The sequence below is a fragment of the Salvelinus namaycush genome, chromosome 1 (assembly GCF_016432855.1).
Source record: "Salvelinus namaycush isolate Seneca chromosome 1, SaNama_1.0, whole genome shotgun sequence".
Classification (NCBI taxonomy): Eukaryota; Metazoa; Chordata; class Actinopteri; order Salmoniformes; family Salmonidae; genus Salvelinus; species Salvelinus namaycush.
The window spans coordinates 64,528,924-64,554,925 of record NC_052307.1 but is presented as its reverse complement, the minus strand read 5'-3'; the positions used below and the strand labels follow the sequence as shown (position 1 = coordinate 64,554,925).

At 43.5% G+C, this 26,002-nt stretch overlaps 2 protein-coding genes and 1 non-coding gene across 3 annotated transcripts in view; 1 reads left to right on the top strand and 2 right to left on the bottom strand.

The window, feature by feature from the left end:
- The window catches only part of LOC120047264 (hepatic triacylglycerol lipase-like), a 30,586-nt gene extending 19,656 nt beyond the window's left edge, over positions 1-10,930 (top strand). Inside the window, 3 exon segments of the mRNA XM_038992795.1 lie at positions 4,238-4,352; positions 8,030-8,224; positions 10,193-10,930. Coding sequence (XP_038848723.1) covers positions 4,238-4,352; positions 8,030-8,224; positions 10,193-10,313 — 431 coding nt within the window. The 3' untranslated portion in view covers positions 10,314-10,930.
- Positions 9,932-10,004, bottom strand: trnar-acg. The gene has a single exon. It is a non-coding gene; the product is annotated as a tRNA-Arg (tRNA).
- Positions 10,931-13,534: 2,604 nt separating the features above from the next.
- The window catches only part of LOC120047253 (disintegrin and metalloproteinase domain-containing protein 10-like), a 92,065-nt gene continuing 79,597 nt past the window's right edge, over positions 13,535-26,002 (bottom strand). Inside the window, exons 7-16 of the mRNA XM_038992785.1 lie at positions 25,511-25,603; positions 22,056-22,239; positions 18,937-19,100; positions 18,504-18,687; positions 18,184-18,334; positions 17,850-18,033; positions 17,626-17,734; positions 17,241-17,461; positions 16,897-17,023; positions 13,535-16,671 (exon numbers count right to left, since the gene is read on the bottom strand). Coding sequence (XP_038848713.1) covers positions 16,562-16,671; positions 16,897-17,023; positions 17,241-17,461; positions 17,626-17,734; positions 17,850-18,033; positions 18,184-18,334; positions 18,504-18,687; positions 18,937-19,100; positions 22,056-22,239; positions 25,511-25,603 — 1,527 coding nt within the window. The 3' untranslated portion in view covers positions 13,535-16,561. The remainder of the gene's footprint in view (positions 16,672-16,896; positions 17,024-17,240; positions 17,462-17,625; positions 17,735-17,849; positions 18,034-18,183; positions 18,335-18,503; positions 18,688-18,936; positions 19,101-22,055; positions 22,240-25,510; positions 25,604-26,002) is intronic.

Genomic DNA, 26,002 nt, shown 5'->3' with positions numbered 1-26,002 from the left:
TCTAGACTTGGATTCTCACGGAATTCTCACTCAACCCGACTATCTGAATCTTTTTATCAAGTCAGTTACAATTATAACACAATTACTTGGATTCTCACGGCTTCTACCCGACTATGTGAATCTTTTTACAACACACATTTACTTAGATTCTCACGGCTTCTACCCGACTGTGTGAATCTGAGTCTCACGGCTTCTACCCGACTATGTGACTCTCTATAAGTTATTTGGATTCTCACGGCTTCTACCCGACTATGTGAATCTCTTTTTAATTACTTTAGAGTCTCACGGCTTCTACCCGACTATGTGACTCTGAGTCTCACGGCTTCTACCCGACTATGTGACTCTCTATATCTCAGATATCTTTACATGTTTACTTTTACATTTACAATAGACATTTATCATAAATTTAACAGTAACCCATACTCAACCTCAGTACTTCTGATCTTTAATTTGGATTTTCCTAATATACAATATGCAGATTTTTGATTTAACAGGTACTGCTTACCTTTGTTTTGACGGCCGTCTAGATCAGTTTTCTGAGGCAAGCTGGATTCCCGGCTGCTCCTTCGGACAGGTCACCCTTCCTTTCTGATCCGTCTCTTACTTGTCTCTTTTCTCTATCAACTTTTATGGACCGAATTCAGAGAAGAAAACCATCCTCTGCTACCAATTTGTTGATGTCACAAGTTTACTGGAGAACTGAGACGAAGTAGAGACTCTGGACAGGGTGGATATTCGTATAATAAAAAGCAGTTTTATTCAGAGGTAAAGATATCTGATACAAGCGTGCACGGACTCGTTCATTCAGCTCGTAAGGAACCTGCAGACAGAGCCCAGATAACAGAGTGCATAGACATTTTATACAGCACAGAAAGTAGGTTGAGTCTAGTAGGTCTGGTCTTCTGATTGGTCCTGTCGATCTGGGTGTCGTCCTTCAGGGCCTGGTAGTAGAGTTCTGTGTTTCCAAATGTTCAGCTAAAACAGGAGATTTTGTGTGTGCGTAGATGTTCCTATTTTGATCAGTGTTTATGAAAGGTTTACGTCAGCCCTCTGTCCTTGGGTGTGTGTGTGTCTCAGTATCTCGTGAAATGCAGACCCAGGCACCCCTTTGATCAAGGCCTTTCCGGCCTTATCAGTGTTTATGAAAGGTCTGTGCCAGCCCTCTGTCCTTGGGTGTGTGTGGGTCTCAGTATCTGCTTATGAGTTTGTGAGAAACCCTGTTTTGAAAGAAGTTAGTTATAACAACGTAATAGCAATATGCTTGTGTTATTTTAAATGGTATTTATTACACAAAGGACACCTTGTTCAACATTCTGATGAAAGATCAGCAAAAGTAAGACCCAATTTATGATGTTATTTCATATATCTGTCGTGCATGTCAACTGGTCGTGGGCGCCCAAGTGTTTCTGGCTATTGTGGCTACGCTAATATAGCGCTACATTTTGTTTTCGCTGTAAAACATTTAATAAATCGGAAATATTGTCTGGAATCACAAGATGCCTGTCTTTCAATTGCTGCACACTATGTATTTTTCAGAAATGTTTTATGATGAGTAATTAGGTATTTGACGTTGGTGTCTGTAAATATTATGGCTGCTTTCGGTGCAATTTCTGATTGTAGCTGAAATGTAAACTATGATTTATACCTGAAATATGCAAATTTTTCGAACAAAACATATGCTATACATAAATATGTTATCAGACTGTCATCTGATGAGGTTGTTTCTTGGTTAGTGGCTATTTATTTCTTTATTTGGCCGAATTTGTGATAGCTACTGATGGAGTAAAAAACTGATGGAGTAAGAAAAGTGGTGTCTTTTGCTAACGTGGTTAGCTAATAGATTTACATATTTTGTCTTCCCTGTAAAACATTTTAAAAATCGGACATGTTGGCTTGATTCACAAGATGTGTACCTTTCATATGCTGTATTGGACTTGTTAATGTGTGAAAGTTAAATATTAAAAAATATATATATTTTGAATTTCGCGCCCTGCACTTGAAGTGGCTGTTGTCATATTGATCCCGACTTAGGGCTTGCAGCCCAAACAGGTTAAGGGATTGTAAATAAGTATTTCACGGTAAAGTGTGGCAAATAAAGTTTGATTTGAGTAGACCAGTGACGCCAGGAGGTCAAGGTTCAGACGCACACTGACGTCATCAGTGAGGTCATCAGCCCACAGCCGGCCTAGCCGGCCCATTGGCTCGGCCGCCAGCCACAGAGACCCCTGCTCCTCAGCCAGGGAAAGCCCGTAGGGGGTCAGCAGACGCTCCAGACTCTGCCGCAGGTCAGGGATTGACAGAGAGGCTTTGGGCCATGCTCCCCAGACGAGGAGCTGATGGAAGGCAGGCGGGGACCAGGGACTGATGTGAACTCTCTGAAAGACTAGGCCGCTCACACCATGCAGAACCTCCTCTTTCTCTCTGTATTCTCTCTCCTCTCTCAGTATCTGCATCTGAGGCAGTAGAGAAGGACGCAGCACGTATTCCCCAACACCTATGCACTCCTCTCCCTCACCTTCACACACACTGACCTCTCCCTCACCTACACACTCCTTACCATGGCTGCTACAGTCTCTCTCCCTTCCCTCATCTTCTGAGTCGTAGGTTATGTGTGTGTCTGCCAGTAAGTCCACTAGTGTCTATGTGTTCGTGATCATCCGAGGGTGTGTGTGTGTGGGTGGGGTGTAGCCAGTAGCAATGTGTGTGTGTGTCTTGTATCTCAGGGCAACAGGCATTTAGTCTCTGGGGGAGGAGTGTATGACCAGGGGGAGGGGCTCTGTAACCATGGAGACATGCCACTCCCTCTCCAGGGCCTGAACCAGAAAGTCCTGAACCAACCTGACGGGATGATTAGAACTAGAGGAGAGACAACCCCTGTGTATGTAATGTGATAGTTCAGCAGGTATGTGGTAGGTCAGTGTGTGTCCTCCCATCATGCGCTTCATTTATCACCTGATTAATTTAACAAAAGGCACATATTAATATGTGGTCCAGGTATCCTCATGACATGGCAAAAGTGGGGGGGTGGGCCTTTCGTATTTTGTTCTCTATTGCTCCTCTATTGTTTCCTCAAGAAAGGGGGAGGCCGATGACACCAGAGGGCACCATCAGACCAACTCCTTGAATGGCCTACTCCTTGAAGTTTGCAGTTGTCTAAAAAACACTATTTTGCTTAAAACATAATTTTTTAAATACATGAAATACTACCTGCAAAACACCAGTCTCAACGCCAACAGTGAAGAGGCGACTCCGGGACGCTGGGCTTCTTAGGCAGAGTTATCTGTCCAGTGACTGTGTTCTTTGGTAAATCTTAATCTTTTATTTTTATTGGCCAGTCTGAGATATGGCTTTTCTTTGCAACTCTGCCTAGAAGGCCAGCTTCCCGGAGTCGCCTCTTCACTGTTGACGTTGAGACTGGTGTTTTGCGGATACTTTTTAATGAAGCTGCCAGTTGAGGACTTGTGAGGCATCTGTTTCTCAAACTAGACACACTAATGTACTTGTCCTCTTGCTCAGTTGTGCACCGGAGCCTCCCACTCCTCTTTCTATTCTGGTTAGAGACAGTTTGCGCTGTTCTGTGAAGGGATTAGTACACAGCGTTGTACGAGATCTTCAGTTTCTTGGCAATTTCTCGCATGGAATAGCATGGAATAGACTGACGAGTTTCTGTAGAAAGGTCTTGGTTTCTGCCTTTTTTGAGCCTGTAATCAAACCCACAAAGGCTGATGCTCCAGATACTCAACAGTCTAAAGAAGGCCAGTTTAATTGCTGCTTTAATAAGCACAACAGTTTTCAGATGTGCTAACATAATTGAAAAAGGGTTTTCTAATGATCAATTAGCCTTTTAAAATGATAAACTTGGATTAGCTAACACAACGTGCCATTGGAACACAGGAGTGATGGTTGCTGATAATGGGCCTCTGTACGCCTATGTAGATATTCCATTAAAAATCAGCCGTTTCCAGCTACAATAGTCATTTTCAACATTAACAATGTCTACACTGTAATTCTGATCAATTGATGTTATTTTAATGGACATAAAATTTGCTTTTATTTCAAAAACAAGGACATTTCTAAGTGACCACAAACTTTTGAATGGTAGTATATATTGGAGCAGCTACATAGGTTCAGTTTCAAAACATTGTTTAGAGATGATGAAGATATTATGCACTTTTATATTTGGTATGTCTTGTCCATGTCGTCTTTCATGACTTCTCCTCTCGTATTCTCCCTGCAGTCTACCACTACCAGTTCAGGATTCAATTTGTCAACCAGATAGAGAAGACTGAGCCCACTCTCACCATCTCTCTCACTGGGACAAAGGAGGACAGCCCTGAAATGCCCATCACTTTGTGAGTATCACACCACACTAGGCCCTGACATGAGCTGAGTTTTCATACAGACAGTACACTGGGGCTATAGTGTTCAAGTCTCTACATGCAGTGCCAAGTGAATGTCTACACACCTCTTGCAGTCTTCACATTTTTCTGCCTTAAAATTAAATCTAAAAAGTGATTAAATTAGATTTTTTTCCTACAGACCTATTCCACATTTTCAAAGTGAAAGAATATTAAAGAACATTTTCCAAATTAATAAATATTATAAAAAATGAAGATGTCTTGATTGTATATGTCTTCACACCCCAGAGTTATACTTGGTGGAAGCACCTTTGCCAGCCATCACAGCTGTTAATAATTTTTAATAAGATTCTACCAACTTCGCACAACTCTTAGGGCAACATATGTCTATTGTTTTTGATTAAATTGCTCAAGCTCAGTAAATTTGGTTGGGAATCATTGATGGACAGTAATATTTAAACTTTGACTCTGATTTTCAAGCAAATTTAAGTTAGAATGTAGATTGGACCAGGAACGCTCAACACCTCTAGAAAAGCCATTCTGGTGTGTCTTTGGCATTAACATTTGGGTAACATTTGTATGTTATACATTCAGAAAACTGACACAGGATTTCCGCTAACTTTTTATCTGAGCTTTGCTCCTTTCATATATCTTTTGATCCTGACAAACTCCCCAGTCCCTGCAGGTGACAAACATACCCATAACATGATGCTGCCACCACAATACTTGAAAATACAGAGGATCAACAACATTGCATTCACTCCACATTACTGGCCTGTATGACAAAGTGAAAAGAAGGAAGCTTGTGTTAAAAATTCCACTAAAAACATCCATTCTGTTTGCAACAAGGCCGTTAAGTAATACTGCAACACAACACTGCAAATAAAATAACTAAATTAAAAACTACAGGCTTGGGTCAAATCCAATACAACATAACGCAGAGTGAAACCCTCTGTAATGTTAAGTATTGTGGTGGCAGCATCATGTTATGAGTATGCTTGTCACCAGCAGGGACTGGGAGTTTGTCAGGATCAAAGGAAATATGAAAGGAGTCAACCCCAGATAAAAAGTTAGAGGAAAACCCACCGTAGTCTTCTGAAGACCTAACCCTGGGATAGAGTTATATTTTTCAGCTAGATAATTACACAAATGTTAATGCCAAAAACTCACCAAAATACCAATATACACTGCTCAAAAAAATAATGGGAACACTTAAACAACACAATGTAACTCCAAGTCAATCACACTTCTGTGAAATCAAATTGTCCACTTAGGAAGCAACACTGATTGACAATAAATTTCACATGCTGTTGTGCAAATGGAATAGACAAAAGGTGGAAATTATAGGCAATTAGCAAGACACCCCCAATAAAGGAGTGATTCTGCAGGTGGTGACCACAGACCACTTCTCAGTTCCTATGCTTCCTGGCTGATGTTTTGGTCACTTTTGAATGCTGGCGGTGCTCTCACTCTAGTGGTAGCATGAGACGGAGTCTACAACCCACACAAGTGGCTCAGGTAGTGCAGCTCATCCAGGATGGCACATCAATGCGAACTGTGGCAAGAAGGTTTGCTGTGTCTGTCAGCATAGTGTCCAGAGCATGGAGGCGCTACCAGGAGACAGGCCAGTACATCAGGAGACGTGGAGGAGGCCGTAGGAGGGCAACAACCCAGCAGCAGGACCGCTACCTCCGCCTTTGAGCAGGAGGAGCACTGCCAGAGCCCTGCAAAATGACCTCTAGCAGGCCACAAATGTGCATGTGTCTGCTCAAACGGTCAGAAACAGACTCCATGAGGGTGGTATAAGGGCCCGACGTCCACAGGTGGGGGTTGTGCTTACAGCCCAACACCGTGCAGGACGTTTGGCATTTGCCAGAGAACACCAAGATTGGCAAATTCGCCACTGGCGCCCTGTGCTCTTCACAGATGAAAGCACATGAGCACATGTGACAGACGTGACAGAGTCTGGAGACGCCGTGGAGAACGTTCTGCTGCCTGCAACATCCCCCAGCATGACCGGTTTGGCGGTGGGTCAGTCATGGTGTGGGGTGGCATTTCTTTGTGGGGCCGCACAGCCCTCCATGTGCTCGCCAGAGGTAGCCTGACTGCCATTAGGTACCGAGATGAGATCCTCAGAGCCCTTGTGAGACCATATGCTGACACATGCACATTTGTGGCCTGCTGGAGGTCATTTTGCAGGGCTCTGGCAGTGCTCCTCCTGCTCAAAGGCGGAGGTAGCGGTCCTGCTGCTGGGTTGTTGCCCTCCTACGGCCTCCTCCACGTCTCCTGATGTACTGGCCTGTCTCCTGGTAGCGCCTCCATGCTCTGGACACTACGCTGACAGACACAGCAAACCTTCTTGCCACAGTTCGCATTGATGTGCCATCCTGGATGAGCTGCACTACCTGAGCCACTTGTGTGGGTTGTAGACTCCGTCTCATGCTACCACTAGAGTGAGAGCACCGCCAGCATTCAAAAGTGACCAAAACATCAGCCAGGAAGCATAGGAATGAGAAGTGGTCTGTGGTCACCACCTGCAGAATCACTCCTTTATTGGGGGTGTCTTGCTAATTGCCTATAATTTCCACCTTTTGTCTATTCCATTTGCACAACAGCATGTGAAATTTATTGTCAATCAGTGTTGCTTCCTAAGTGGACAATTTGATTTCACAGAAGTGTGATTGACTTGGAGTTACATTGTGTTGTTTAAGTGTTCCCTTTATTCTTTTGAGCAGTGTATATTGAGTGTTCCTGAATGGTCCAGTCTCAGCCCTGACTTAAATCTGCTTGAAAATCAGAGACAAGGTTTGAATATTTCTGTCCATCAATGATTCCCATCCTAATTTACTGAGCTTGAGCAATTTTTACAAAATAACTATGGATATATATGATGCCATAGCTGTGCAAGGTTGGTTGAATCTTATTAAAACTTATCCACAGCTGTAGCGGCTGTCAAAGGTGCTTCAACCAAGTAATAACTTTGGGGTGTGAAGACAATCGATACATCTTAATTTTGTTTTACTAATTTAGAAGATTTTCTAGAATTAGATTGTGTAGATCTATCTAATTGAATCCCTTTTAAGATTGAATTTAAAGTCAGCTAAATGTGAAGACTGTACAAGGGGTCTGTAGACTTTCACTAGAGACTGCATCCAGTCAGCTCTCACTCTGCCCCTGTACAACATAGGGTAGCAGTAACGGAAGTACATGGAAACAGCTCATACCTCTGAATGAAATAGGACTATAAATGGAGAGGGAGATATCAATAATTGATGTGTGTGTGCATCACAAAGGAACACTCTCCCTGCCAACCTACATTTTGATCCCATTCTGCTCTATATCGCCTAATGAATGATTCACGTGCATCTACACTAAGAGTAGAGAGTCACATGGTTTTTCCTCCCTACTGTCACACTTCTGGAGGGGAATGAAAATATTGTATTTCCTCACCTCCACCCCTGAATGTCCTTATAAAAGAGGCTGCCCAAGACTATGGTTATTTCACATGCACAGCTGTTTCAGCTAATAAATAACAATGCAATAGTCAAACCCTCCTTCTGCTTTTCAGGTTCATTACTTGCAGTCCACGTGTGAAAGAAACCTGGGAAAAAACCTGAGGAAATGCATCAAGGTGAATGTACTTCTCTCTAACCTCTCTCTCTTTCTCTCAGCATCGAGGAGATCTCAGGCAATAAGACATACACCTTTCTGATCACCCTGGTGATGCTGAAGTTCCGCTGGGAGGGGAGTGTTGTAAACAATATGTGGAGCAAGATGCAGACCTTTAACTCCTGGAGCAGTGGGGGAATGAGGCCCAAGCTCACCGTGGGCAAAATCCGTGTCAAAGCAGGCGAGACACAAAATAGGTGGGTATCCATCTCTCTGGGGGGCAAGGAGGGTGTGAGATTGAATTGCATTAATAAAGATCAATAAAGTTAGTTGAGGAATGGGTGTGGGGGTGGGTAGGTGAGAAGGGAGCGGGGGGGACACTGAGAGCTCTGTATGCTAACGTGCCCGTTTGGCTCGTTAGTCACCCAGCTATGAACTACCAGAGGGGCTCAGCTTTCTCTGGATGGCAAGGTTATGTAACACTAATTGTGATAAGGCACGCTGACGACAGCCCTCGTTATATAACAAGATTAAAGATAAATAAATAATGAAATAGATAGTGAAAGGCACGTAATCCTAATGGGTATACACAGGCAGAGACAGGCTTGTGGGGCATAGTGGAGTCTTGTCATAGTGCCCCCGTTATGGAAAATACACTGTATGCTACATGAGAGAGTGATCACAGAGGCACCAGTTAGCCTATAGGCTGTTGGATGCTGTGTTTTAGTTGTCAGGATTTCCATGTCATATTACGTTGTAAATTAATTCAAGAGCACATTATAAATCTTAAAGGTCAAGGCTGTATAGGCTCCACTGCATGTGCAGCATCCATTCCACCCTTGAGATGCTGTGCTATAAATATCAATCTTTCTAACAAGCACCACAAAATACCATAATAATCATGTATACTATGAGTTGATCAATATCAGCAGTATACTGAACCACACAGTACAAGCATTTTTGTCTGTTTGAGGCCTACAGTATAGTATTTCCCGAAAAGTACTATTTCAATGTCAATTGACGCCCTCTGGTGTGTGAATTATGAAAGTTATCTATCGTGGATCTACTTTTCTCCTCACTTTGAATTTCAACGCATGTTACAGTTTTGGACTTTGATTCCGCCTAATCCGAACTGTTGATGTTGCAGATAGCACACGTTGACAAAGTGTCGCTGATTTTCAAATCTCACTCAAAATGACCGAGTTTGCTAGGCGCCGAACCTATAATCTTCTGATCCTAAATCAGACGCGTTATCCATTGGCCCACAGGCCCGCTACTGAATGACAAGTCACCATAACTACCCTCTGATTGGTAAATTCTGGATACTTGGTAGCAGACGGCAATATGATTGGTTATTATGGTCATTGGTCGCATAAAATTTGCGGACATTGAGGGGATTCCATTAATCTGGGCCAGGCGCCCGGTTATGGGTGTTTTGCACCGGGTGAAATTTGGAATCGGACTGCCTCCCTGGCGTGACCCCCGTTCAAAACCAACGCCGAAGTCGGCTCAAAACAAAAGTGATGTAATTAAGTACATCGAGGAATGAGTAGGATTCAGTGTTTTCACCTGCAAAAGTGATTGCTTTTTATTTTATGAATCTGCCTTCCCAATTAAAACTCCTTAGAAAATTCGAACATATATTTTATGGAAAAGTTATGTTGAATGTTTCTGGACGACGCACCATGCTGCCTTGTTGACAACATGATCGAGCAGCGTAGACTCGACTACTGTTCGATTTGAGATGGGCGCTCCTCCCTCACCGCTTTTGCCCGTTCACGTCACGTGTCACAGACCGGTAACCCCGCGACTCAGCATAATCGAATCCGCCCATTGATTCCGCATCACCGTTACTGGTGTATATATGAGCTATAAATTTATGGTGCATATCGGCAAAGACACTCTGCACAAATTCACAAGATATCGCTAATTTCCAAATTTCATTCAGACATAGACAAAATGCACGAGCTTGCCAGGAGTCGAACCTAGAATCTTCTGATCCGTAGTCAGACGCGTTATCCATTGCGCCACAAGCCCACTGCTTGTCAGTAGAGCCACCGTAGGTTTCCTCTCATTGGTCAAATATAGTTTCGTGGCGACGGACGGTAATTTTATTGTTATGGTAAGTATAACCAATAATTTTATTACAGAACAATACAATAGGCTTCATCATCAGAAATTACCCTGGCGGAAACACACCTGATCATGTACAACTCTGTTTTTAGGACGACGTTTTGTGCCCAGACAAGTGATGGAATATACATTCGGTCATCGCAAGAGAATGTCTTCGTACGCTGTGAAGAAAATGCTCAAAAACAGCGCAGAAGAAAAACGCATTTGTCTTGAGTCGGATACTTCGATCAGCAGGGCCGGCTCTAGTTTTTTGGGGCCTCTAAACAAGATTTGGTTGGGGTCTCCCCTCCTCACCGCAAAACATTTTAGTGACAGCTGACAGGAAATGTTATGTTTTACAGTTAATTTCCTGCAGTTCTACACATTGTGCCATGGGCCAGAAAGAAAATGTTGCCATTTTATAACAAATGTAATGCAATTCTACAAATTTTGCCATGGGGCAGATATGTATATTTTTGCAGTTTCACACCTAATTTCATGCAATTCTACCCATTTTGCTATAGGGCAGAGATACATTTTTGCTATTTAAAAAAATAATTTCCTACAATTCTACACATTTTGCCATGACTTATGCCATGATAATATGAGTGAGAATGACTATCAAAATCAATGGGGGTCCCCTGAATGCCCAGTCGGTATTCGATTACTACAAGTTTATATAGATTGGTAGTTAGTCTAGCCAGCTAAGAATTGACATGGGTAATTGTCAGCCAATCAAGTGACTGACATAAGTTAAAAACTGCTGATGCACAACCACCTGGTGTATTCTACTATTCTTACTCTCAAAAGTAAGTTGAGACACTGACTAAATAAAACATTGGTTTGTAATATTTCAATTTTCTCCAACAACAGTATCTGTTTTCCAACCTAATTTATATAAAAATATTTATTTTAAAAAATCTTGACAATCATGAATTTTTACTAAGATTCAAATGTTATACAGATATTTTCAAATGGTTGCAAAGAAGTAATTCTAAATATAATATTTTGTACAAATTAGGATTCACAACCTGTGTACACAAAGTCATATTCATACATTTTATTTTTTATCACCAACTATACTAATGCCTGTTGGAAAAATATTCTGCCCCGGGGCCACTTTTCATTTGTCCTGTTATGCCTAACATCTAATTGGAGCCTTTTCCATCTCAATTTTTACTGACTCCCAATAGGCATGTAAATTGATGGGCACACTGCATCAGAGATAAATTAATCATTTGCAGCATCCCAAGACTTTGTTGGCCACACAGTATTTTCACACACTGAGCCCCACACAACAGCCATAGCCTTGGTAAGCAGACTGGGTGCAAAGACTACAGTCGAGCCGACAGTGTTTGAGCATCATCCTCTGTCCCTAGGATTCATTCACAGGCCTCCCTCTCCCTTTCTAATGAGACCCCTGCTATTTGTCTGACACCAGACTGGATCAGACGGCCCAGCACACAGCAGGACTGCTCCCCCTGTCCCAGTTGTGTCTGAGGGAAATGAAATCCTATCCTGGACAAACTGTCCCCCTGGTTTCCCCAGAGAGCTTTGGCCCAGAGATAGCTCGGTGCTATGAAGCAACTGTGCATCTGCAGCAGGCCCCAATCAGACAGCCTGCCCCCTTATGGGCTGCAGTGTTCAGGCATAAGACCAATCTGCAGAACAGGACACTGATTAGACAGGGACCATGGTTATATTTCACATAGCCGATAGCCCCTCATAGCTTTGCATACTGATACCCTGATTACATCCACTTGCTTATTTTACAGCCTTTTATAATACTGTATTATCAACCCAAACTGCATATACAAACACTTGACACACTTTCTGGGTACTTGATTTTGATTACCAATTCTGCTACAGTCCCATGGGATATGATACATGTTCATCTCACTAAAGCTATATATTTGCACAAACTTTTCAGTGTAAGAGGAGACATGATAAATCATCAAATAAATCAATGAATGGAATCAATTTAATGCTGAAGGAAGAGCCCTATTTCACATGTTCAAGTGACTGTTGGGCAAGATAAACATGGGGCAAAGATTGGGAGTTTCAGCACACAACTGGTGTGGCAGAAATGGAGAGAAGTCATTGTGAAGATTAGAATGCAGAGAGCAGTGTCAGGGAGGCTTTAGGCAATTACCTCTGCTCTCAGTGCTGAGGAAGTACAAAGGTAGCTGGGTCTACGATTTTACTAGAGCTGTGGCTACCTTGGGGCTGTGTGATATAGAAAACAGTGTTCCAACATAATGAGAAATATGTCATTAGTTGTAAGGAAAAAACCTTGGGAGTTAGTATTATATTATCCCCTATATTGGATGCTGCTGAGAAATGTCCCCATCACTTTAAACAATCCAAACTAGAGACTAAATCATCCACAGAAACCACTGCCAATATAAGAAAATTAGCATGATTTCCTTTTTTTTTAACAATACAAAACATTAACATACAAAAGACAACATTTAGACGCACACGAACATCAATGGCATCACACCTGCCCAGCCTGAACCAGCTCTTTAATATATTTAGATAATGAACCATATGATTTTTCTATTGTCTTAAAGATGGAGAATTGGTATATTTCAAAATAATTGAGGAGAAGACTATCATCCAACCCATTGGGTATCTCACTACACCCTCATATGACAGGTCTTGAAATATGAACCAAAAAGTACATCTACATTAAGACTTCTGACAGCCAACTTTCTAACTCCACCCATTACTTTTGGACTGTATTGCATTCCCAAAAGATATGGATTATTGAACCATTGTTAGTTTTACACTTAAGACATATGACTCTCCTTCTGCTGTAGAATTTGATCTCTTTTTAATACATTAGTTTACAAATTGCATGCATTTGACCATTTCTACATCGGTCAGTGCAAAATTTATTTTTAATTCTGTCATAGAAATACATGTCCTATTATCAAATAATTTACGATTTCTATACCTTTTAGTTTTCCATGTTATTATCAGTACATACTGAAAAGCTATTCAAGGGTTGTTTTTTTGCTAGTGAGATTGTTTCTTGTAGAATCCGTTCCATTTTCTTCCATATCGTTATAGTGTTCTTAACTATGAAGTTGTTCATGTTCTTAGCTTTATCCTTTGAAAAATAGACATGTGAAAAGATTCTGGGGGTGAGCATGCACATCTTCAATAATTACCCACGGTTCCTTTTTAGTGCATTTAACAATGTCTCAAGTAAAAGCCTTGGGTGGCGAGTTGATACAATTCCAAGTCTGGGAGGTTAAAACCACCCTCAGATTTAGCGAGATGTAAAACTTTTCTTTTTATTCTGAGTTTATGAGCTTGATTTCCTTGGACGATAGCCTAGTCAAGCTGTGTGATATCTTGAAGTGGGCCTTCTGTTTTGCTCATCCACTGAAAGTGACAATGAACAAACCAACCATGGAATGACTTCTCAGCCATTCTTTTCCATTCTCTGAACATTTTTTGATCAAGTCTATTTTTATTAAAGCATTTCAAGTAGTTAAAAAAAACAAAAACATTTGCACAATACTTTCAGCAATTTTAGTAAAATGTTTAAATTTGAGTAGAACGGGAAACAGAAACAAGAAAGAAAAATCGTAAAGAAAATTGAAGATACTGTATAAAACACAGCACACTCTAAAATCAGACAGCAGTATTAGACTTTTCCCATTCTGGATTCTCTCGGTTTACATTTCAGAGCACGCTCTTCTCAAAACTTTTAGCAAGACAAATTAAAGACAGAAATGTAAATCCCAGGCACCGCCCCGTATACACCCACCTATTACCTTACCACAGGAATAAAAACACAATGAGAAGAATGAATGTAAGATGACCACACTCCGATGAGCCTTACTAAATGCCAAAGGTAATGAGAAACAATATTTTATTATCCAGCACAAACCCATACCCACCAGCACCAAACAGAAAGAACAGAGAAAGACATGTTAGATCAGTTTTGTTTCCATTTCAGAGGCTCTCTTGTAGACATTGTATGTGGCTACATAGACGAGCCATTTTTCCTCATTCAATATTGACCAGTTTTGGGAGGAAACAATGAAGGCATAAATATGTGAAGAGGCCTGCTTGTCTTTAAGCTCCAGGACACACTGCCTAGGGTCTACCTACCTGATAAGGCATAATGGGCCAGAATCAGTCATAAAATATCAATATAGTCACATCATTTAAATGGGATAAACAAAGTCATCAAAAATAAAAGGACTTAGAGTTACCTCCTGACCTTGAGTACTAGTCTATGTTCATTCTGATAAACTCATTTGAGAGACCTTGGTAACAGGCTTCGAAAGACTTTCAACACCTGCCACACAAAGACAGGACAACAAACAGGACAGTACATTTATCCCACATCCTCTCCTCTCCCTAGTCAGTCAGTCAAGTTGACCTTCTAAAAGACACCTGAAGTCAAGCAGTGTCATTTTTGCAATCTGTTTCCTCAAGCCTCCTGAGACTTCAGCACTCTAAGCTGAAAAACAGAGTCTCTTTGGATATCCTGCCTTTGTCCTGGTCTCCATGGCTCCGAGCCAGCAATACATTACAAACCCCACTGACCTCCAGACAGACTGTGGAGTTGCAATGGGCTCAGGAGAATCAGACTCAACTCCATTCAGACACATTGTTTATGTCTTTACACAAACCACAGACTATGACATATAGGTCTCTTGGTGGAGATCATCCCCAGAGCAAAGCTATGTACTTCCAATAGAGATGTGGGGTTAGGGAGAGAGACAGGACATGCAACACAGATATGCATCATAGGAGAGACACGACATGGAAATGATAGCCAAAGGGAGAAAAGTTAGAGGTAATTGGTAGCCTTATCAATCTCAGTTCATATGTAACAGCTTGGCATAGCTGGACACTCAGACATTAAGCCATTGTAGGACTTTATCGATTCAATTCCCCCATATACAAATATCTGAATTGCTAAAATAAAATAAAAAAACAAAAAAACAATCACATTAAAGCCATCCAGGATCTTCATCTGGCAAACCATTCATCACATTCCTAATGCATGCCATAAGTGTAGAAGATTCCTCTAGCTGCCTTCAAACTGGTATGTAACAGGGCATTCAGTTGTTCCCAGGTCAGCTCTTAAAGACTGTGCGTTTTATTAAGGTAACAACATTGGTGAGGGCAGCCGAGCTAGGTGAGAGCATGTCCAGACCAGTACAGTGACTGTCTGTGATGCCCTCTGTAATATTGCCCCCCATGGACCCTGGCCTGTGTTCGCAGGCTCTGGCCAAGGCCCTGTGACTTGAAGAATATGATGTGACCACGTTCAGTGGCATAGTCATGAGGTGTAGCACCAGCCAGCCCTTGGACAGCCTTGTATGCTAAAGCATTGAAGATTCTCTCCTTTCTCCATCCATCCCTCACATGGAATGATCAATAGACAAGGTACATCTGCTGTATTTAGTGGTTCAGTGATTCACATCAATGCATTGAGTCAGAAAAAAATAGCTGAAGCGAACAATATGTCATAATTAAGTAAAAAATTTAAAAGCTACAGTTGCATCCCCAAACTGCACCTCTAGAAGCAAACCTGTCTGAAAATGACACCTTCCACCAGCCCAATGATATCATCCGATATCACATCCAAATATCACAACAGTCTCTACAACTCTGTTGCCTCTCTATACCCTGCTTTAATCACATTCAGCTTTATGTTTACATTCCCTCCATGCTCTGATAACCGAGGTCTGTTCTGATCCACCCCACAGCAGCTTCTAAATGTGACAGATAGGGCTGTTTTTTGTTTTATTAATCCTGAGAGAGTGAATTAAAACAGTAAATAATCTTTATCAGACAGCAGGAAAACAATCGATTTCATATGATACAAAGAAAAAAATCGATATCTCAATACCTGTACAATTGCACGCAGAAAGAACATGTATGCTTTGGAAATAAAAGCCTGTGCATTTTTTCTTATCATGTTTTGATTACAAAATAATAATTACATTGGCAAATTAGTCTCTTCTGCTGCAATGTCTCACATCCTGGCATTGCATAGCAGCAAAAACCCATGTGACCTGCAGTCCTGTTTTCCTGCTCAGGAGGGCAGCACTTCAGAAAGGAAAAACAGATGAAAGAAAGACGCTAAAAAGGAGGTGAGGAGAGGCTGCATTACCACAATGCTGCTGCTCTCCCCTGCACTCCATTAAAAAACAAACAAAAAAAACAACAGAAATCAGTCATTTTCTCTTCCCGTCATTGCCAAGAGCTTTCCTAAAATATTTTCTGCTTACAGCTGTGTGAAGGACAGCTCGGCTGGCTCCCAGAGCAGTGGTGTTGAGTGAGTCCGTTAGGTCCTGGAACTGTACGTCTTGTCTATTGAAATCAGTTCTGTTGCCAGTTAGTTTTGCAGATGGGTGGTTGCAATGAATGGTACAGGTAACTCTTTGGAGTGAAGTGTTCCCACTGTAGGCACTAGGAAGAACCAAGGCAAAGAGGGGCCCAGTGTCTTAACGTCTCATCTGACCCAACTGATAGTTCTCTCTGGGCTGGCGTTGGTTGCGCTGCTGCTGGGGCTGCTGGCCATTCGATTGCTGCCGTCTCCTCCTCTTCAACGTGCCTGCATGGGAGACACGAACACACTGCTCTCAACATCATAATACTCACACACATACCTGCTTGCATAAAATGAACCAGAGTTACACTTCTTCCAAACACATATGCTACGCTATACTATACTATGCTACACTATACTATGCTACACTATGAATATTTTGTTTCCCCCACATCTTCAGTCTAGCTGGGGAGATATGTTCCCCCCCCCCAGTGTTGAGGAGTAACGTACCTGGCAGTGGCTTGGGTGGGGGCAGTTTGGGGTTGCTGCTGGGTGTGTGGACACTGCAGATCTTGATGAAACCAGCCATCAGCATGATGAGAGCAATGCCCATCAGCAACACTGCCCACCAGTGAGCCTGGAACACAGATTATGCAAAGTCATATTTTTTCAGTGTCTGACAACTTTCATATTGAAACTGGTAAGAACATTTTATAAATTGAGATGTATTTAGCTCCTGAAAATGTTTTAATGCCAACGGGAGTGACAGTTTCAGCAGTAGGGTGAACTAATATTCTGAACAACACAGGTAACTACAGTACAACTAGGACATTGGCTGGGCCTGGGACACTAACCACTATCCACTCTGCAATGTTCTCGTAGAGCTCTGCGTTGAAGATGGCTTTCTTTAGCCTGGCCAGGGGGCCGTCTGCGTCCACCAGCCGGCACCTCATGAACACATCGCAGTAACCCTTGAAGTCATTGCAGGGGGAGCCTGGCTGCAGCGTGGTGATCTTCTTGCTGAAGAAGCTGGCCCACTTCTCGGAGCCCGTGCTGCTGCAGGTGTCGGGTTTCACTGCAGGGTGGGGGAGGAGACGGGGAACACCACTGTGAGGTCACTGCTAACAGGACAGTCCCAGTCTTTGCAGGGTCTTGGTGGTTTAAGATGCATGTCATGTTGGGACGGATGGTCAATAATGGGCCGATGATAGTGGTAACAGGTAAATAACAGACACTTACTTCTCTCCTGACAGCAGACGTGGCACAGCTCAGTCTCGTCTGTTCCCTCAATACTGGCACAGGTACACACCTCCAGACTATACTTCTCACAGATGGAGCCAGAGCAGCCCTGGTCGACAGAGACGTGGAGAGGGAAAGGGAAAAACAGGGTGAGTGTCAGCTATGCTCCATTGTCATGATTTAAAGCACTTCAACACACGTTTGGTCAGAGAGCTAGACCATACCCCGTTGAGGCAGACTTGTGTCTCTCCATGGCAGGCGGTGAAGTTGGCCTTGGGTTCAGAGGTGGGGCACTGGGCAGTGCCTCCGTTACACATGCCCTGTTCAGCACACTCTGACTCCTCCCTACACTTATCATTGGAGCCCTTGAAGTTGCACGTAGGTGTACAGCACGGACCCTGGCTGGGACTGACAACACAGAACACACACCAAGTCAGCTTCAACTTCCTTTTTACTAAGTCAGAAACGGAAACAAGTTGAATACTATATTCAATAAATACTTCAACAGTACTAACCATAAAATCAACAACATTTTGTAGTACATTATTGGCCACTTACCTACAGATTTTGCCGGGCTTAAGTTTGCACTTGTTGCCGTCGGCCTCGTTGGCGTTGTAGCAGCACTCGTCTTTACACTGGTCACTGTAACCACAGTCACACTGCTCCCCTGCCTCCACCAGACCATTACCACAGATGGGCTGGCCAGACTCTGCACAAACACACACAGGAAGGAGTGATGAGATGCAGTAGAGGACACATAACCTTGGATGTCCATTCCAATGACAAGCGCACCCACACTTCCTTTGCATATGCAAAGATGGACGCCCGCAGGTGCATGTGCGGACACACACACACAGCCTCAGAAAGACGGCACTTACCCACAAAGCAGTTGCCCCTCTTCTTCTCCAGGACCTGGCTGATGTTCCTCACGCTGCAGATGGAGAACTTGTTGTTGTTGAGCTTGTCCCCTGACGTGGCCCGGGCGTACATGATGTAGTTCCCCTGCTCCTTCTTCTCCTGGGCCTTGGACTCTCCTGGGGTGCACTCTGTCCCAGAGTCATGCTGTCAAACCATAGGGAAGAGGTTCATAGGGAGCCAATGAGCATCCCTCTCCTCCCTCAGGAGGGCATTAACATAGACTCCTCCACTACTGGGACTTTAAACCAAGAGAGATCCTATGGTGAGTATCTCAACAAAGTGGTATTCAAGTATATACAACTGATTAGCATGTGCAGTATGATCTGGTTAGAGCTGTGCACTGAGATAAAAGACCAGACTAGAACCAGACAAGGCCCAGGACAGAATACTCACCGGAGAGCCAAAGTTGTGTCCAACCTCGTGTGCGAAGGTGATGTGGGAGACCTTGGGGGGGACGTGGGAGGCGTAGTTCTGCACCGTGATGATGCCGGTGTTCAGAGACTTCTTCTTCCCATCAGAGTACAACTTACTCTTCTCACAGATACCTCCGGAGCTCCCTAAGAACACAGTAAAACCACTCATCAAGATTACATACAGTACACACCATGGAGGATTCTGTCTTTCACACTGTATCCCACCCAACAAACTAACAGGACTATGGTGAGGATTTCCATGGCATTGAGGATGTACTGTTTCCAACTCTGACACAAGTGACAGTGAAATGATGTAACACTCTTATTGGAGTAAATTAAACCTGATACACTGCCTGGAGTGAATAAGCAGAGATCTTTGCTTATTGTAGGGGAGCAGAGAGCATTTGGGCCCAGTGGTCACCCGTGTAGGTGAGACACAGAGACACAGACAGCAGCAGGAAGAGGAGGCAGAGCAGCCAGGTGGTGCTGAATATGCCCGCAGGGGGAGAGTGGCAGCTCGGGCACAGCAGGGGACCTGAAGGGCGCTGCTTCACAGTCGCTGAGAATGCCAATTTAAAAACTTGCTCACTTACCCATTCTCAAAGAGAGAAACGCACTGTCTGGAACACACACGTCGACAGACATGGCCAGCTAGTTGTAAAGTGCAAGTGCGGAGCATACTGACACACCTAGATTTTTCTCAATCGATTTGGGAAACCTGGTTTTGATTGAATAGTTGAAATAGTTCAAAGTCAGCTCAGATAGTGGGAGTGAGCAGGGCAGACAGAGCTGAGTCAGAACAGGTTCTGTCCCACCCTACCATACTATCAGATTCAGCTGGAACATTACCGGTCTGCCTCGAGGCTCCCCATGCACTATACACTCAACACTGCCCTGTCTGAGATCACAGTGAGTGAGTGAGTGAGTGAGTGAGTGAGTGAGTGAGTGAGTGAGTGAGTGAGTGAGTGAGTGAGTGAGTGGTGGAAATCCCAGTTGCAGTAAGGTCCAATCTCTCCTACAACTGTGGACTAGAGGATTTCTATTTTCTAACCAGCCAGGCTAGGAGGACTGGGGCTCTGCTGGAATACCAGGCAGTGGCGACATCTTTATCTGAGAATAGCCTGTGTGCTTAGTCATAAGGAGGCCGCGCCTTTTAGACACACAGAGACATGAAACCAAAGCACTTTACAGTATAGGCACATATTTGTGTGTGTGTGTGTGTGTGTGTGTGTGTGGTGCGTGTATGAGGAATGCCTCCATTGAAGCCACTTATGAGTGTGGTAATGGATCAAATCCATTAAGAAAACCATTACCCAGCCCTGACTGGTGTCTCTAGTAGCCGTTGTCAGTCCACGCCACTGGAGCGTTCAAGGCAGATCTCTTCTCTACAAGCCCACAGCTTCCCTCTACAGCTCTACAGACCCAGATTGATTCAGCCTGCTTAGAACATTGCTTATTTGCCTGTATTGATTCCTAGTGTTTGTTGTTGTTTTTCATCTTGGGTTCTGTGAGTTAGAAGTTAATCAAGATATGTGGACGATACCTGGGCCAACTGACACTGACCCTTCATTTAAACTTCACTAAGGAAAACACAGCCTGAACTCTGACCTCTGGGGCTGCTGCTCATTGAAAGAAACTTATAGCAGTAACATGTGAACGTGGGGTTCAACTACAGTACTGTCCACTCTCTCTACCTCTTGATTATTACTGTGAGGATATAATGAACCAGTCACAGCCGGTCACTGGAGAGCTCTGGGTCACCCCGGTCACTGGAGAGCTCTGGGTCACCCCGGTCACTGGAGAGCTCTGGGTCACCCCGGTCACTGGAGAGCTCTGGGTCACCCCGGTCACTGGAGAGCTCTGGGTCACCCCGGTCACTGGAGAGCTCTGGGTCACCCCGGTCACTGGAGAGCTCTGGGTCACCCCGGTCACTGGAGAGCTCTGGGTCACACCGGCCACTGGAGAGCTCTGGGTCACACCGGCCACTGGAGAGCTCTGGGTCACACCGGCCACTGGAGAGCTCTGGGTCACCCCGGTCACTGGAGAGCTCTGGGTCACCCCGGTCACTGGAGAGCTCTGGGTCACCCCGGTCACTGGAGAGCTCTGGGTCACCCCGGTCACTGGAGAGCTCTGGGTCACACCGGTCACTGGACAGCGCAGCGCTCCAGTCACACTCAACTTCATATTATTCTAGCGTGAATAATTCATTCAGAGGTGTTGAGCAGGTACTTGTTTGGCCTACTTGTGTGTGTGTGTGTGAGAGACAGGGCCATTTCTGTCTGTGTGCTGTGGCTGTCTCATTGAGTTCTCCCTTCTCACAGTCCACACTACTGACTGACTGACACTATGGGGTTGGTGGAGACCAGAGGGAGACCCAGCTGCAGGCTATAGAAAGAGGTGTGTGATCATCTCCATGGACTGTTTCACATTCTACAAACGTCTAAGAACTTCCTTCAGGAGAAGGACTCTGTATGCAGCTCCTTTGTCCTTGAGTGAACCTTGTTTGGAAAGCGCTGCAGTTTTGACAAACACCCAGGGAGGGAGAAAGCGGAAATCACAAAACATGCTGAGTAAGCAACAATTCAACAACTTAAAAATGCATTTCAAGTGGAAACAGCGTGGAGACGATGCCTTAGCAAATCCAGTCCTCCTCGGCCTAAATTACAGACATGCTGGTGGAACGAGAGAGAGGTGGGGGGGGAGAAAGAGAGAAAGTAGGGATATTGCACTGACATATGGAGCAGCTTATCAGAGGGCGTGTGCTGGGGTTAATGGACATACTGAGGTTCATTGAGTGTTCTGATAAACATCAGCAGATTGCAGGTACTCAGAGGGCAGAGCAGGGAACCTGCAGCACAGCTTTTGCTTCCTCTCCTCTTTACAATGGAGCGATCCCATTAGAGATACTGGAGCCAGGGAGTCTCTCACAGACCACTGGTCACTTGGATGACTTCTTGGATGCTATACCTTCCTACTCTTTAAGTAGGCATAAATGTCCACTATTCTCAGTTTTCTTGTTTTAATTCTCAACTGAATTCCTACCCTGAGAGTCTTTATGCAAATGAGTGCAGTACACAAGTTCAATTGGTGTGTGTGTACCTGCAGGAGCTCCGACCCAGGCCAGGCCCAGCACCCCGTCGTCAAAGTCCCTGTCACTGAAGACGTAGGCCAGGCAATAGTCATCATGGTTCTGTTCTGAGTTGAGCTCCAGGAACTTCTCCACCCCGATGTTAGCGAAGCGGAACGGATTGGTGATGTCCCGCTCATCACTGGTCGTGTTTATCTGAAGAGATGGAGAGGAATGGGCTCATTGAATAGGTCATGAGTAGGTAATCACACATACACACTTATGTACACACACACACACACACACCAGCGTTTCCATTTGGAAAATATTGCACCGGACATTTGACCAGCAGCATTTTAATTTATCGGACATTTGAGAAATCTACCGGACCCATATGCATTGGGTGCATAACCTGATTAAGGCGTCCACCCATGGTGCTCAGAATGACAGAAATTACATTTAGATCATGGTAATTCATATTAACAGAACATGCAAGTCAAGAATGCAACAATGTGTGTTCCTTCTTACTGAATTCTGATGTTAGAATAACATGTACTGATCCTCAGCCAACAAGACCAGGGACGAACAGCAGAATCCCTAGCTTTTGTCAACCTACTACCCCTCATAGTAGAAAAGGTTACCCATTCTGTTGGCCGGCTTGTGGAGAAAGAAATAGCCTATTCCAAACAGACTCTGGGACAGAGAATAAAAAGAAAAAGCAATGAGTCTGATGCAATAGATCAGAACTTTTAGCTTAAAATGTTGAGGAACGTATTTATTTACATTATAAAACGCAGCAATGCGCACAAGGCAGTAGGCTGCGTGTGAATGTTTCTTCCATAATGCAATTAGCAGGAAAAAGCTCACCAGTTTCATGTGACCGAGATGAAAATATCCATTAGAAAGAGGGGAGATGTAATATGCAACAACTAGCATGGGTTGCTAATATGACTAGGATTGTGCCTTGGAATACTGGACAATTAAAGAAAGTTGATATAAAATAATTGCCTCCACGGATATGGTCTGATTTTGGCTCGTCTACTTTGAAGCAAGGTAAGACATGCCTCATATGTATTAAAACGTTCAGGTTTCAAACCATTAAGTATATGTTTTCGAAGTGCATACGGCCTCCAGCTCATTGCAAAGTGGTGTGTGACGCGCTGATGAAGGCTGACTTGTGTTGTCTATGTATTTACTGTTAGAGACGCTGTAGCAGCAGCTCTCGCGCTTTTCCACTCAAAGGCTTTGTGTCTGTATGCTGTAGGCTTGTGATAAATAAGGTATCCATAAAAAAAACTAACATACTGTACACAAGTGCCAATTTAATTCCACTAAATTAAGCAAATTACGGTAACCTATAGACCGATAAATGTATTTACATCTACTGGTATTAACATAAATGCTAAAAAGCATTATTTCACAAATGGGATTGACCGGCGGCAATTTTATTTATCGGCTTTCAATTTAAAAAAAAATACAAATAGGCCAAAAGCAGGCTATTACCGGCTAACAGAAACCTTGACACACATACAAGACAGGGGAACAGACGGGAGCTTTTTTAGGAGGGCCTACAGTAACAGGTCTCTGGGGTATTGGAGAAGAGACTTCAAAACAAAGGCCACTGTGTCTACAGTGGGGCAAAAAAGTATTTAGTCAGCCACCAATTGTGCAAGTTCTCCCACTTAAAAAAATGAGAGAGGCCTGTAATTTTCATCATAGGTACACTTCAATTATGACAGACAAAATGAGAAAAAAATTTCCAGAAAATCACATTGTAGGATTTTTAATGAATTTATTTGCAAATTATGGTGGAAAATAAGTATTTGGTCACCTACAAACAAGCAAGATTTCTGTCTCTCACAGACCTGTAACTTCTTCTTTAAGAGGCTCCTCTGTCCTCCACTCATTACCTGTATTAATGGCACCTGTTTGAACTTGTTATCAGTATAAAAGACACCTGTCCACAACCTCAAACAGTCACACTCCAAACTCCACTATGGCCAAGACTAAAGAGCTGTCAAAGGACACCAGAAACAAAATTGTAGACCTGCACCAGGCTGGGAAGACTGAATCTGCAATAGGTAAGCAGCTTGGTTTGAAGAAATCAACTGTGGGAGCAATTATTAGGAAAGGGAAGACATACAAGACCACTGATAATGGCAAAAATCCCAGAACCACACGGGGGGACCTAGTGAATGACCTGCAGAGAGCTGGGACCAAAGTAACAAAGCCTACCATCAGTAACACACTACGCCGCCAGGGACTCAAATCCTGCAGTGCCAGACGTGTCCCCCTGCTTAAGCCAGTACACGTCCAGGCCCGCCTGAAGTTTGCTAGAGAGCATTTGGATGATCCAGAAGAAGATTGGGAGAATTTCATCTGACCATATGACACCAAAATAGAACTTTTTGGTAAAAACTCAACTCGTCGTGTTTGGAGGACAAAGAATGCTGAGTTGCATCCAAAGAACACCATACCTACTGTGAAGCATGGGGGTGGAAACATCATGCTTTGGGGCTGTTTTTCTGCAAAGGGACCAGGACGACTGATCCGTGTAAAGGAAAGAATGAATGGGGCCATGTATCGTGAGATTTTGAGTGAAAACCTCCTTCCATCAGCAAGGGCATTGAAGATGAAACGTGGCTGGGTCTTTCAGCATGACAATGATCCCAAACACACCGCCCGGGCAACGAAGGAGTGGCTTCGTAAGAAGCATTTCAAGGTCCTGGAGTGGCCTAGCCAGTCTCCAGATCTCAACCCCATAGAAAATCTTTGGAGGGAGTTGAAAGTCCGTGTTGCCCAGCAACAGCCCCAAAACATCACTGCTCTAGAGGAGATCTGCATGGAGGAATGGGCCAAAATACCAGCAACAGTGTGTGAAAACCTTGTGAAGACTTACAGAAAACGTTTGACCTCTGTCATTGCCAACAAAGGGTATATAATAAAGTATTGAGATAAACTTTTGTTATTGACCAAATACTTATTTTCCACCATAATTTGCAAATAAATTCATTAAAAATCCTACAATGTGATTTTCTGAATTTTTTCCCCTCATTTTGTCTGTCATAGTTGTAGTGTACCTATGATGAAAATTACAGGCCTCTCTCATCTTTTTAAGTGGGAGAACTTGCACAATTGGTGGCTGACTAAATACTTTTTTGCCCCACTGTACATCCCTATAATCATTGCTAAAGGTAACTATGCTAATGTGTGTTTGAAGAGAGAGTGGGAAAAGGCTTTAGACAGATAGAGAAATCATTCTACTTAAAAAGTTGCCAGCTCATTGGCCCCAGAGAAACCTTTTGTGAGAGTTGTTTTGAATTGATTTTGGAATGGGGCCCAGAGCTCCCTACTTTAAATGGCAGCTGGTGTTCACCTGAGGATTTTAAGGATTTATTAGGTCTTGGAGTGTGGTGGAATACTGATGAGTGAGACAAATAGTGGTGCTCACCACCCACACACCCCCCAACCCTGAACACAAACTCACCCTGATCCTTTTGACCATGAAGCTGATGTTGCGGATGCCCAGGAAGTCAGTACCCTGGTAGATTGAGTCAATGGCCTTTACATGGCTGGAGATCTAGAGAATAGAACAGTCACCATTAGATTATGAGAAGTGTTGATGTTCTCTCTGCACTGCAGAGAGAACATCAGATAAATCATAGCACGGCATTAAAGACATGACATGTCTGTTACCCCACCAATGAACACATGAATAATATCTCTAACTACAGAATCATTGCGTTCAGCCTATTGAAATCAATCTGTTGAAGATTTGCACCACACTGTCCAGCCCATCCTATAAACAAGCCTCTAGTCTCAGAGCTAAACCACAATCCTAACGAACACATTTACTTCATCACACTGAACCTTTTTTCTTTATCTCACCTATGGAGAGAGTGAGTGTCCACAGAAATGACATTTTAATCAGCTAGTCTCTCCTTTAACTGGACCCCTGTGAAAGGCAGCATTTCCTCTG